Source organism: Engystomops pustulosus, chromosome 6 (assembly GCF_040894005.1).
Source record: "Engystomops pustulosus chromosome 6, aEngPut4.maternal, whole genome shotgun sequence".
Classification (NCBI taxonomy): Eukaryota; Metazoa; Chordata; class Amphibia; order Anura; family Leptodactylidae; genus Engystomops; species Engystomops pustulosus.
Genome location: NC_092416.1, coordinates 137,036,217 through 137,050,692, shown reverse-complemented (window position 1 = coordinate 137,050,692; position 14,476 = coordinate 137,036,217). Strand labels below are relative to the sequence as shown.

The 14,476-nt window shown below is 42.0% G+C and overlaps 1 protein-coding gene across 3 annotated transcripts; it reads left to right on the top strand.

The window, feature by feature from the left end:
* The first annotated feature begins 2,383 nt into the window (after positions 1-2,383).
* Positions 2,384-14,109, top strand: PHB1 (prohibitin 1). Of its 3 annotated transcripts, none has more exons than XM_072111252.1 (7): positions 2,384-2,529; positions 5,480-5,583; positions 6,491-6,652; positions 6,739-6,881; positions 11,169-11,285; positions 12,449-12,544; positions 13,482-14,109. In XM_072111252.1, exons 2-7 carry the CDS (start codon positions 5,496-5,498, stop codon positions 13,692-13,694), a joined length of 819 nt encoding a protein of 272 aa, XP_071967353.1. In that variant the 5' UTR covers positions 2,384-2,529; positions 5,480-5,495; the 3' UTR covers positions 13,695-14,109. The 3 variants fall into 3 exon arrangements, with proteins under 3 accessions (XP_071967353.1, XP_071967354.1, XP_071967355.1); XM_072111253.1 differs by having other exon boundaries at positions 2,454-2,604; XM_072111254.1 differs by lacking the exon at positions 2,384-2,529 and adding an exon at positions 2,589-2,610.
* Positions 14,110-14,476: the final 367 nt, after the last annotated feature.

Below are 14,476 nucleotides of genomic sequence, written 5' to 3'. Positions count from 1 at the left end.
TCAGTTAGTCAGAAAAATTGGGAAAACTTTGAAAGTGTCCCCAAGTGCAGTTTCAAAAACCATCAAGCACTACATAGAAACTGGCTCCCATGAGGACCCCCCAGGAAATTGCAGCTCAGATTAGAGACCAGGTCACTGCCACACAGAGGTCTAGCAGCATCTGTACAACAACTGATAAGAGGAGACTGTGTGCAGCAGCCTTCATGGTAAAATAGCTGCTAGGTAACCACTGCTAAGGACAGGCAACAAGCACAAGAAAACACAAGGAATGGACATTAGACCAGTGGAAATATGGTCTGAATCCAAATTTGAGATTTGGCCAGCACGGTCGCTCAGTGGTTAGCACTACATCCATGCAACACTGGGGTCCTGGGTTCAAGTCCCATCCAGTTCAACATCTGCAAAGAGTTTATATGTTTTCTCTGTGTTTGCATGGGCTTCCTGCGGGTCCTCCATTTTCCTCCCATAATCCAAAACATACTGGTAGGTTGATTAGATTGTAAGACCCAGGGGGACAGGCACTGATTTGGCAAGCTCTGTGCAGCTGTATGTAATCCATGAGTGCTATATAAAATGAATTATTATCTTTGGTTCCAACCACCGTGTCTTTGTGAGATGCAGAAAAGGTTGAACAAATGGACCCTACATGCCACTGTGAAGCATGGAGGAGGAGGTGTGTAGTGTGGGGGTGCTTTGCTGGTGACACTGCTGGGGATTTATTCAAAATTGACAGCTGACAGCCTGGTCAGCACAGCAGGGACAGAGGGACAGCAAGGTGGCCCAATGGTTCCGCTGTCCACCCAGGCCTGTCTTCTCCCACTACTACTTCTATTCCCCCAAAAAGAAACCACTAAATGCCGAAGAATCCATACAAATTCAAGCCATGTCACCAAGTGACTGCATGGAGCACCGCATCAACTTGCTGTGCTTCTACTGTGCTAAATACAATCATCTGATTGAGTCCTGTCTAACAAGACTAGCACCAGACAACTACAAGCTACAACAAAATAATTTTGTTATGGTTCTGGGTTCAGATTTAGTTAAACTGGATGCTCCATTTCTGGTAACTGGTGTCGACTCTTCTTCTTTAAAGGACATGTTCATCAGTGATGGTATTTGGGACCTAGCAAGAAGTTCCTGAGGAACATCGATTTCATTTATTATAACTCTATATCTCGCGAAAATATATGCACCCAAATGACCCACCCAAGCTCTTGTGGGAGCCTAGTATATTAATGTATGCACACCCCCGTAACACCAGCGGCCGTGGCTGGTTCCAAACACACACACCCCTGCTAGCTCTATGGGGGTGTGCATACATAAAAATACTAGGCTCTCTAAGGTGCTCGGGTGATATAGCCTGAGCACCCTAAGATAATTTGCATAACTTTTATAACTCTATATTTCCGCAGGATATAGAGTTATAATAAAAGAAGTCCTCAGAAACGTATTACTAGGACACATTTACCATCACTAAACTGATTGTAGATGACCTATAAAGAGGACCTGTCACCAGTTTTGGGACCCTAAACCAAATACAGGTCCATGTGGACCTGTGGTTTGGGGGTCCCAAAAAGGCCTTTATGAGCTCTTAAAGGCATATCGGACTCACATCTGAAGTTCTTGCCTACCCGCTCCTCCTCTTGTGATGCAGGATGAAGCCAGGACATGACCCCAACTTGATTGCGCATGCACTTTACCCAGGACACATGTGCAGTGAAACCGGGGTGTACAACTCTGGCTTCAATTCCGCACTGCACAGGCGCAAAGAGCTCTGGAGCAGGTAAGTATTAATGTTTTTTTTTTTACTGCCCCCACGTTGGAACTCATAAAGGGCGATTGGGGACATTAAACCACAGTCCATAAGGGCCTGTAGGTGGTTTAGTGTCCCCAATCCCACAGACAGGTTTCCTGTAAGGGACAGCAACGTTTGTTGCATCTTTCTCTATTCCAAAAGTTTGGAGATGTCCTGCTGTGCCTACAAGGATCCATGCTACAGGCTTTTTGTTGTTGTTTTTTTTCTTATTTTTTTTGGAATGATAAGTGTAAATCTGTGCTGCTTATGTACATTTCTGCGATTTACCAAGACTCTCTGCATATATTTGCACAATTTACCATTCAGGGCTCCTGGGAAGCTGGGTGACAAATCTAAAGGGCTGCAATGCTGTCCATAATTGCTATTCCTATTCAAAACTTCTAAATGTTTTTTCTATCCTGAAATGTTTTCCGCGTGATATTCTTCATTAACATTGCAGTAAAATGTCACTTGTTACACCACTGTGCGCTGCCTCCGCCCCCTGTCACCATGTGCCAAGGACAGTACGGAAACGTCTTCCTCAGCGCGAGGGATTATGGGTGTTGTAGTCTATCCGTACTATTAACCTTAGCCGGAAAGATCCCCTAGCACTACAAATCCCAAGATGCAGCGCGCAGGGTACCGGCGAATAACGTTCGAGTTTTACTGAAGGACAAAGGTTACGCATGCGTAGAAGGTTGCGTGTCTCATGTGGAGGTCAGAGCAGTGAAGAGGTGAGTGCTGAAGCCGGGGAGGCCGAGAGTATCGTGTACAAGAGAGAGGACGTGCAAGTGCGCAGGGAGCGGAGTGTGAGTGTGCAGTAAGATGGAGGGGTGTAGAAGGAATGGCGGGAAGCCTGGGAATGGGGCACATGATGTGGGGATGTCATGGTAGAGAGCAGTGTCTATGTATATATACTGGTATAGGACGTATATATATTAGTGTAGGGGCTGCATACTCTGCTATGTGTGCTCAGCACTAGTACACAGCCTATAATGCCTGCACTAATGCATAGCCGCATGTGTCTACCATGTCTGCCCATACTGGGAGAGAGAAGCTGTTACCAGCATAACATCACCTTCAGTCAGGGTGTGAAATATCTGATCATATGCAGACAGTCTCCTTGTGTCTCAGATCAGTCATGCATAGAGGCTGGAGTGGGGCCTGTGACCTCAGTGCTATGCTTCTGGTGCCATTTTAAAGGTGAGAATTTCCGCTCAACCTGCAGTTAGTCATGGGGTTTAGATCTCCACCCAAGGGTTTGTATGTCCAACTATCCCTGTATCTAATATTTTATGTTGCATAGAATTGCAGTTTTAAAGGCCCCCGGAGCTTACAAACAGTACCACCTTCTGTAATACGTACATATTTTTACAATATTTCTAGGCTGCAGTATGATTGAAAAATAATCTTTTATTCTGTTGTAAGATGCAGTCAGGTAACCCCGCCTCCTGAAGTCAGTTTGCCCCGCCCAACCCATGCATCTGGCATCATAGCGCTGCATCTTAGATTTCCAGATAGCCAGAGAATGACATCACCATTGGGTGGCAGGGTTGGGACACCAGAAGCATGGAGTGAGCAGAGCAGGTTGACTGCTGACATCTTACAAAATAATAAAAGACCATTTTTCATTCAGGCTGCAACCTACAAGTATGCTAAAAAGTCAACTTAGGGACGGGCATGTTACAGAAGAAGGTACTGTTTGTGGGGGAGAGGGGTATAGTCTGGTGACAGATTCCCTAGAAAGTTAAAATTATATTAATATATAACTAATATGGCACCGGAATAAGGTCCTTGTTTGTATAGAGCACCTTATGAAGGAGTATTGAAATTCAAAAAAATATTTCAAAAATACAGGTGAAAGATTTCCTTGAATGAAAACTTCCCATCAGGAATACACTTGGGTATTCCTGATGGTAGATCATTTCTACCTACTAAGCCCTTCATTGTCTTTACCTAAATGTTTATCCATACCTAACTAAAAATTTGATCTATCCTTTTATGTAGGTTAACTTGAGGCTACTGGTGTGCGGAGACGCCTGGCCGACTGCCGAGGGCTAAGATTACACAAAGTCACTGTAGCCACGGAAATCTTACCCCCGTGTGCGGCACGTCTATGCTCTTCGGCTAATCTGCTATGCCCACTCATGCGCAGTACCGCGGAAAGAGGAAGAAGTTACTGCGCATGTGTGAGCATGACAGGAAAAGGCGAAGAGTGTTGCAGCCCACACACGGAGGTAAGACTTCAGGGGCTACAGGACCTTAGCCCCCGGCACTTAGCCAGGCTACTCCACGCCGCAGTAGCCTCTGAATTTAATCTGGATAAAGTTTTTGGTAAGGAATGGATTAAAGTTAAATGCAATGTAAGGATCTACCATCAGGAATACCTCTGTGTATTCCGGACTAGAGGTTTCCTTTACATCTAAACCCCATTGGAAGATAGGGAATGGGATAGCTTGCTCTTGAGTAGTGGTCTGACCACTGGGCCACTATGGCTCATGAGAACAGAGGGTCCCACCTCCACGTATAAATTAAGCTTTGCATGTTCCGTCATACTTTATGGAACTGTCCCAGATAAAGTACAGAACTTGGTAACTTTGGTGAGGCCACTTTCAGTTGCGTTTTTAATGCATCAAGTGTTTTGTATTATTCCTGGAGCTCATTCCAGAATGCTTGTGTTTCGATTGAAGCACCTATGCATTCCAGCCAAGCCCATTCCCATCAAGTTTGAATTGCATCTAAAGGACATCTACCACCACTATGAAGGATTGTAACCATTTTGGCTTCTTATGTCCTTGTTTCTACAAAAAAAGTTTTTTAAAATGATGCAATTATTGGGTGTTAATGCTAATTTTTTTTCTTAAAAACAAGGGCATAAGAAGTTTATAGGACATCTACTGTCATTGTTGTTAGGGATGACCTTGCTTTTTATCAATCCTGGAATGGCTTGAAAATCAGGAAATAGACTTAAAAAAATTCAAATGAGCTGTAGGTGTTGCGGGCTACATCACCTGGGCTACGTCACCCAAGCACCTCTTGGCTCCACCACCAGCTAATATATGCAATCCCCCTCTGTGTTCATGGCAGCCTGACCCTACATGCCGATCGTGATATATATAAGCTGGCGGTGGAGCAGAGAGGCGCTCGAGTGATGTAGCCTGCAGCGCCTCCGGCTCGTTTAAATTTTTAGATTAAGTCTTTTATGGTTTTCCAGCCATCCCAGGACTTACAAAAGTAAGGTCATCCCCTAGCTAAACAACAAGCAATTAAGTTCTGGACATCTGTCAGTAAATCTGATGGTAATGTCCTTTGAAGAAGAGCAGATCCCACCATAGGGGGCACACACCACGATATCAGTGTGCATGGTCTACAATCCTTCATCCTGGTTGTGGATATCCTTTAAAAAACGCAACGTGTGAACGTGTCTTCAACTTTGAGCTTGGTTGACCTGTCGCTCCATTCATAGATTGGGGACCCTTGTTAACATCGTGTTATCTAATTTAATTGCGGCAGTAATTTTGCTTTGTAGATTTTCAGGTATGTAGCATGTGGGTGAGATTCACAACAATAAGTCGCTGCACATTATCCAGTTGCAATTAAGTAGTGACAAACCTGTGCTTGTTGATCTCAGCCAACAGACTGAATGCTGCATAGTAATTGTGTCTGATGTCTTTGTCACTGCAGGCCCATATTCAAGAAAATGGCAGCAAAGTTGTTTGAATCGATTGGAAAGCTTGGCCTGGGATTAGCCATTGCTGGGGGCGTTGTAAACTCTGCCTTATATAATGGTAAGTTCTTCTGGCAGCTATACGGGGATGCCAGGGCCTTTCGTTTTAAAGTTCGTGACCATAGCTTGAGGAACTATGGTCTATAGCAGTGATGGCGAACCTTTTATAGACCGAGTGCCCAAACTACAACCAAAATCCACTTATTTACCCTGATGTGCCAATGTGCCATTTTAAGCAGTAACTTATTGCTACCTGTTCTTCCACTTCTTTAATGTATCGGCCGCCTGAGGCCACCAATACAGTTGAAACAAGGTGTGCAAATTCAGACTTAATGTAGCTTCTCTTCAGGGTCTCTCTGTTTAGGAAGAACGGTGGGTCCAACATGAGGAACTCCAAAGATAATGCACTTCTTTCAACACCTTCTCACTTTTCAAGCAGTTCCAAACAGTCAATGAAGTGTTGCTGTAAAATAGTGCTGAGAGCAGCATCTCATAAGTTGCCTAGGACTGCCGGAAGATTTAATGGATTTGTTCCTGTTTCATGAACTCTGTCCTGGGCTGATAGGGTTGGTGCCTCTTTAAAGGGAGCCTTGTTACCTAAGTTTGAAGCAGTTAATACCTGCGGATTCATGAAATCCTAGATTCATATGAAAGAGATTTGCATGTAACATGAAAAACACACACACATTCCTGAATAGTTTTTATTTCACACCATCCCTCCATTATTTATACATACTCTGGTGACTGTGATAATCTTCTTATTTGCCATTCATGGCCTCCTTTCTTCTAAAATAAACTTATAAAGTTATGCTAACGGATTATTCATCAATCTTTTTCCAGTCAGTCATTTATTTTATGTGTTGGTAAATCAGTTTTCTTCCATAATGGTTTGAGGACACTTTAAAAGGTCCATGTCTTGACCCAGTTTTGAACCTGCACTATGCTATAACTCTTATTCATTCCTCTAGTGGACGCAGGTCATCATGCTGTCATCTTTGACCGATTTAGAGGCGTTCAAGATTTAGTAGTAGATGAAGGAACGCATTTCCTTATTCCATGGGTCCAGAAACCAATAATATTTGACTGCCGCTCACGTCCCCGTAATGTTCCAGTAATAACAGGAAGCAAAGGTGAGAATAAAACCTTAGTACCATATAATGCTAACAAGAATGTGATGTACAGGCAGAGGTTAATAATAAGAGTTATCCTTCCACAGATCTGCAGAACGTAAACATCACCCTGCGTATCCTTTTCCGGCCCATCTCAAGTCAGTTACCGCGTATATACACGAGCATCGGTGAGGACTATGATGAGAGAGTTTTACCATCCATTACTACTGAGATCTTGAAGTCAGTGGTGGTGAGTACATAGTCATGTATTGTATACTATGCCTGAAAGGGCAATGTACTACTACATGGTGGCCATTTAAAGTACATGGTTTGTTTGGGGGTTTTTTTTTTTTTGCAAAACCGCTTCTCTTAGCATTTGATGTGTCAGGGCGCTTTGGGACAATAGACCACCCACAGGTCCTTATGGATATTTGGTTTAGGATCCCAAATCACCCTATATCATCACCAGGGTCACAATTAAAAAAAATTAAAAACATGTTTGCTTACCTTGGTTCACAGCTCTTGGCACATGGCAGTCACTTCAGTAAGACGGTCAGAGCATGTGCCTAAGGTTGGTCACATTCACTGTAAAGCCAGGATGTAGTTCTGTGGCTTAATTAAAACAACATGTAGACGCCAGGAGCACCAGCGTTGGGTCTGATGTGGTTCATTGGGCTCTCCGTGTTTGGGTAATTCCCCCCTCACCGTGTAGCAGAAGCAAATGTCATTAATCGTCACACTCATGTGGTTTCACGGGGGTATAATAAATATGGTGAAGGAACTTTTATTGAATCGGGAAATCGCTAGCACTCTCCAGAGAATCAAAGAAAGTAATTTCAGCTTCTGTCTAATCCTCATCGGATAGATCACGGATATCATCTTTCCAATGCAGGATGGCCTTGTCAAAGGGCCAAAGTGCCAGGGGTTGTAAGCGGGCATGGGACTGGGTGAGAGCCTTATGGACATCCAAAGTAACACTTCCAGTGTAGTATATGCCACTGCCAGGCTGAAGGAGCCGAACTTGCCCCAAAACATGTGATGCAGTTCAATATAGTGGAAAGAAGCAATTACAGGTAGATTAAATTTCCCATTCAGAGCTTCTTAGAATCTGCAGAAATTGACCATGATATTTCACCCCTGTAATCCCCCACATGGTCCACCCAGGGAGAGAAATAAAATGGGAAAGCCAAGGATGTAACCATAAGGGGCTTTCTTGGTGAAGGAGGAGCAGTAGTAGTGTTCTGGTCCGAGGGTTATGGTTGAGGGGGATTTGTAGAGATGGTTAGAAAAGACTTAATAAGACCCCATCGAGGCACCATTAACTTTTTCTGCATCGCCTCCGCTGTTATTTTACAGTTTTCTCTAAATTCAATGCAGCTCAGGAGAAAAGCAATGCTTGTGGGTTGTTTTTTTTTTTTTTTTGCTGTGGAATTTTTGGTATGAAAGCTTTGTGGGATATCCATGAGCCTTTGAAGCACTATAATGTAATTGTACACCTTGGTGTCCTTCCAGGTTTAATTATCATACAAGTTTTTTTTTTTTTTTTTTAAATTATCATTGGAATAAAGTAGCCAATAAGTTCAATGTAACACTATTCTCAGAATGAATGGCGATGCTAACAAGGAAGAGCTATATTAAAAGCAATAGGTGTCTCGTACATCTCTTCGTTATTGCAAATATCATTTTGTTGTTTCTTAACCCTTGAATAACCACCCATAGGGGTTACTCCGTCGGCCTAGCCTAAGTTCTGCACGGGCTCCCTGTGCAGGGAAGAGCCGGGTCCCTGCACCAACAGTCCAGGTCGAAATGAGTACTGATCTGGCCTGTGTAATCCGTTAGATCTACGTGCCTTCAGGGGCAGGGGGCTTCTCTGTCGGACAGCCAGGGACCTAAGGTCCTTGGGTCTGTTCCAGGCAGAGCCTGCTCAGTCCAGCTGTACAGAGCAGGCTGACACTTCCAATGCACCGCAGTGCATGCTTATTGCTGTGCATGCTTATTGCTGTGCATGCTTATTGCTGTGCTTGCTTATTGCTGTGCTTGCTTATTGCTGTGCTTGCTTATTGCTGTGCTTGCTTATTGCTGTGCTTGCTTATTGCTGTGCTTGCTTATTGCTGTGCTTGCTTATTGCTGTGCTTGCTTATTGCTGTGCTTGCTTATTGCAGTACATTAGTATGAACTTGAATCGCCACTTTTTTTGCGTTTCGCAAAATTTAATAAAAAGGGATCTAAAGGTTGCACCGTCCAAAAAATGGTAGCAATGAAAATTTATTTTTTTGTTTTCTTTTTGGTACCAAAGGTTTTAAAGGATTTTTAAAAATGTAACACCTAATAAAACCTATATACATTTGTTATCCCTGTGAACATAGCGAACCAAAGAATATATTAGAGATGCTGTTTGGAGCGTACAGTGACAGGTCTAAAACGGGGCCCAAAAGAAAATGGCATAAATGTGGTTTCCTGTCAATATTACTGCATTATGAATTGTATTTCCACTTCCCAGTACACAGCATGGAATATAAAATACTGTCGCTATGAAGAACAATTTGTTACACAGAAAATAATCCCTCATACAGCTCTGTACACGGAAAAATAAAGATATTGTTTTTTAAAAGTGTGGAGTGATAAAGTAAAATGGAAAAGGCGGTAAGGGGTTAATATGCCCCCCTATACTACATGACAAAAAGATACAAATTCTCTGGGATCAGGGTTTGTGTTTCCAACACGTTAACTAAACAAAAAGGCAATGCAGTCTTACGGCACCATGCAATCACTGGTGGAGCCTTTGGATTGCGTTTCAAAGTACAACCATCATGGCACCTGAAAACTATCCCATCAAAATAGTGGTGCTCTTTCCCTTCCCTCCCTCACCTGCACGTTACATCCACATGTAGAGGGTGTCCTCTTACTCGGAAGAAACTGAATATATATATTTCTATCCTAGGTGAATTTTCTACTTTTATACAGTTTGGGTAAATTTTAAGGTTAAAGCTATGTATTAATGATGAGCATTAGTGAATTCCAAATCAAACCTTCATTTTGTTTGAAGTTCTGTAAAAAGGGTTAACAAGCTTCCTACCTGCTGTTTTGAATAGTTTGAGGGTGAAATTAATAATGGATTCTAAAATTTTCCTGAAAATTTGAGAATTTTTTTTTTTTTTAGATTTGTGATCTTTCTAGCGTCATAATACAACAAAAGGACACTTTATAAAATGACACAACGCTGAGTTACTATCAGTTTGAAAAAAAGAACATTTTGAATTTTGACAATAGCTAATTTTTTCAAAATGTTTACCAAATTCACCTTTTTTATTCATAAATAAATGCTGATGATATCAACCAAAATTTCCCACTAACTTGATGTACAGCATGTCACAAAAAAACAAAAAAAAAATCTCAAAGCCACCTGGGTAAATTACATCATTCTAAAGTTATTACTGGATTAAGTGACAGACGCACGTTTTGAAAAAATAAGCCTTGGTCATCAAGGCGCAAATGAGCTTGGTCACTAAGGGGGTTAAAAGACTTGACTAGGATCCGAATTTCTTTTGTGTGTCAAATTGCTAAAGAAAACAATTCTCTAAAATTTAGTTCTATGTAAAAATAAATGGTATCCCAATAGAACAATGCCATCACAACCTAAACTATTAATTTAGTAATAAACACGCCCTTTTACGGCTCCTTGGCCAGGAAGAAATGATTGGGTCATTAAGAGATTGTGCTCTAAAAGGTGCTTGCCCCCTAATCACTGGCTGTGGCACGGGGAAAGATGGGACATGTCCCATCTTTTTCCTGTGTACGGAGTGGTAATGTATTTTTCCGTGCAGCCATTGCGGTCTATGGGGGGCGTATTAACACACAAAATTGAAACAAACCAAAGTAGGGAGGAAAATATGGTGTGTGGTAATACGTTGGGACCTGTCCTTCTCCCTACATGGTGTGGTACCATATGGCTAGTTGGAGAAACTAATATATGACCTATTGTTCTTCCTCTTGAAAAAGTGGAAGGAAAGATCCAACACAATTAGAAACAAAAAAAACAGTAATAGTAAGAAATACTTTATTTAAATCAAAAAACAAATGACAAACACTGGTTAAAATGATTCTACCCCAAGGGGGACACAAGATGAGGTTGCACTCCAAACAACAAGATCATCGAGAAAATTAGATATAAGTTAGAGGCACCAATGGCCTTAATTAAGTATAAATGGGAAGTATAGGACAATAGTCAGTTTAGTGGAACCTAATGGTAAACAAAATGCATGAACATGCGTGATACATAAGTGCAGTATACCTTACCCATATTGAAGATGATCGTTGCCCGGAATGACAACGCCCCGACGCGCGTTTCGGCTGGCTTGCACATGCGTCCTTATCATAAGTATATATCGTAAATAGATTGTAGATTTGGGTCTGCATTACCCATACATCTTCTGCAGGCGAGAATGGCCCTCAAAAAAGACCTTTGACCCTTAAACATTGTATATATTGTATGCATTGTAATCTAGCGGAAATGTCTTTTGCTTTGTGTCTATGCCAGGCCCGCTTTGATGCAGGCGAGCTGATTACCCAGAGAGAGCTGGTATCGCGGCAGGTCAGTGAGGATCTGACGGAGAGAGCAGCCACATTTGGTCTCATCCTGGATGACGTGTCCCTGGTAAGTTCATGGAGAGGGCAGATTATGGAGTCAATGTTCCTAAACCTCAATTTGTTGACACTTTGTTCCCGTAACCAGGGAAATGGTGTTTAGCGTATTAGCACTTATTTAGAATGAGTTGCTAAACTAATGGGGAAGAGGAATATTTACTATCTCTTGTCTTTCACCTAAAATAGCAGATTTACTGCCTTCCTCATGGAGAGAACTTTTCTAGACAAGTGATGGGTATGTGACCTGAGAGACAAATTAGGGCCATTTGTAATCAAAAATTCAATGTCATAAAACCAGTGTCCTCTGGGGAAAGGTCAAGGGAAATTAGAACTATTTGGCAACGCTTAATAAACTTTAAAGGAACGGTGTCACCATATTTTACCCCATTTAAAATACTAGCTCCCTCAGGAAGAGTATGAAATGTCCTTTCTATAATTCTTTATGTTAAATCTTGCCTCTTTAACTCCTCCAAAGTCATGTGAAAACAAGCAGAGAAGAGTCATATTTTGCCAGAGATAAGTTAAGAATATTGAGGAATTTAAACAAAGTATGCTTGAAAGTGTTGAACTTTACATTATACAAACATTGGCTACTGTACCTAAACAAGGCAGTTTACAAACTGGATCTAAAAAGAGACAAATTCATTAGACTTAAAGTAAGATAAGAAAAAAAATCAGAGAATAGGAGTTAGTGCTGCCGGGTGCACTGATTTTGTAATCCAGAATGATCAGGATTTCAGCTTCTCAGTAGATTTGTGCTCAACAAGCAGACATAATGTCTCAATATCTAGGCACATAGCACTAAATTCCTAGAAATGTAGATATTCTGAGAGGACGCTGTATTCTCCTGTTCCTCCTGAGAGTTTTACTTCTCCTTTTAAGTGTGACAGATCAGTAAAGGTGAAGTTTTGGTGATTTGGATGTACTAAGGAGTCTTTGATAATTCCTTAGACATGTGGTTATTTATGAAGTTATGTCTCACAGCATGGATTTCTTGTAACCATCATGCCACAGTAAAATGCAAGTCACCGTGCCACCCTATTTACTTTCCCAATGTTTTGTTGGCCCACTTAAATGGGACTTGCCCAAAGTCGCTGTGTAACCCTAGCCTTCTAATGAGTGTTGTGACTTGAGGTAAATACTTTGTGTAAGGTATGTTCCCTCTCCTTGTAGACCCACCTTACGTTTGGGAAGGAGTTCACAGAAGCAGTTGAAGCCAAACAAGTGGCCCAGCAGGAAGCAGAGAGAGCCCGTTTTATTGTGGAGAAGGTAAGTATTTTTCAAGAGAATTTTGGGTAAAAACTTGTTTCCAGGTTTAGAAAAACATGATTTGTTCCAAATGCAGCACATTTGTACATAGTGGCTATTGGAGCTCATCCCAAAGTAAATGGGACTGAGTTGCAATATCGCCTCTGATTTGTATACAGGTGTAGTGCACCAATGTGTTTGAAATAATGAATATCCACTTTGAATGAGTTTCTGGTTCCATCACTCAGTCAAGGGAGCGAGAAACGTCCTATCCCTCGTATAACGACTCCCTTTACCAGGGAGCAAAGTCCTCCCCGGTCATATACTATAGGAGGAAGAGTGGGGACAGAAAACAATTTGCACTAAAATTGTATTTTTGTTGTTGCAAGCAACTAATATAAACTTTATTTGTTGTAGCAGATATTTAATCTATTTTTACTTGTTGCAACCCCTACAGTATTTGCATCTGTAATTCTGATATCTAAATGGTTTGAGGGAGTGGGGCAGACACTTGTAGTCAAAGGTAATAAGAAACGGTCAATGGCAATATTATAGGAAGTCTAGAACCCGGTAATGACCCAGGCTAAACAGTGACAGAAAGGTCAGTTCACATCTCCATTGGGTCATCAGTTATTTCCTTCAGTTACTTGGAGCCAAAACTAGCGACTATACAAAGAACACATATAATGGAAAGATGTTCACCTGTTTGGATATATCATTCAGTTACTCTAAGCCAAAACCAGTAGAGGTCCAACACACCAAAGACCTGATGGAGATGTGAACTGTGCCTTATTCTGCCATATAAAATATGATCGGACGGTTTCATTTTCCCTGAAATTACAGCAATAGAAATGTCTATGTCTTTTGCCACTGTAAGTAATGTAAAAGTTGCAACCAGACACGTTTAGTGTGAATTGTAAGATTGCAGTAACTTAATTTCTCTTTTCTTAACCTATAGGCAGAGCAACAGAAAAAGGCGGCCATCATATCTGCCGAAGGAGACTCTAAGGCAGCTGAGCTCATTGCAGTCTCCTTAGCCGAAGCTGGCGATGGTTTGATTGAGCTGCGCAAACTGGAAGCCGCTGAAGACATTGCCTACCAATTATCCCGATCCCGTAATGTAACATACCTGCCCCCAGGCCAGTCCACACTACTACAGCTCCCACAATAGGCTGAGGAAGAATCACCTCCATCCCAATTACCTGCATTTCAGTTTTCCCAGTAAGAACTTTACTCATTTCAGTACTAAAGTTCCAGTTGAGGAAGCAGGACTGTGCTAGAGTCAGCCCTATAGATCAGACAAGTGACCTTCTAGTCACATGAAGTGTTGTAATAATGTTTAGGGGAAGCACATACTGAGTCATCTGTAATGCATCTGCTATCAGGTCACCTGACTCTGATATGAAGTTGACTGAAGTATAGCCAACCTGTGCCTCTTCTAATGATAAACCACACTTCTGAGATGTTATCTGGCCATTAATTCCCTGCCATTCCTCGTGTATAGGGGAGTGTTCACCTTTGGCTTTGATTTTCAATGAATATGTCTTTTTGTTAATAATAATAAAAAAACAAAAAATTGCCCATTATTCATGTAGTGTGTGGTTTTTTTTTTGTTTTTTTTAATAGCACATGACCGTACATTGTGCATATAAACTTGCCATGAGTTGGCTGCAAATTGGTTTAATCAAGGCCCTCTGGTCTCCAGCATCAAGGCGCTCAGCACTTCTAACCCACCCGCCGCCTCCTCTCCTCCTGCTGTCTGTTCTAAGAAGCAGCTGCTGGAGGGGGCCTGGCCATGACCTGCCATGTGAACAGGCAGGTGCCCCGGTGATATTTCCTGAAGCATCCTGATTTCTGGCTATTCCGGTAGCCTTTAACAGAACACTGCCCATCCGCACAATGGGAAAAGGGGAAGCAGCCCGAACACAAGGCAAGAGCAAGAAGAGGAACTAA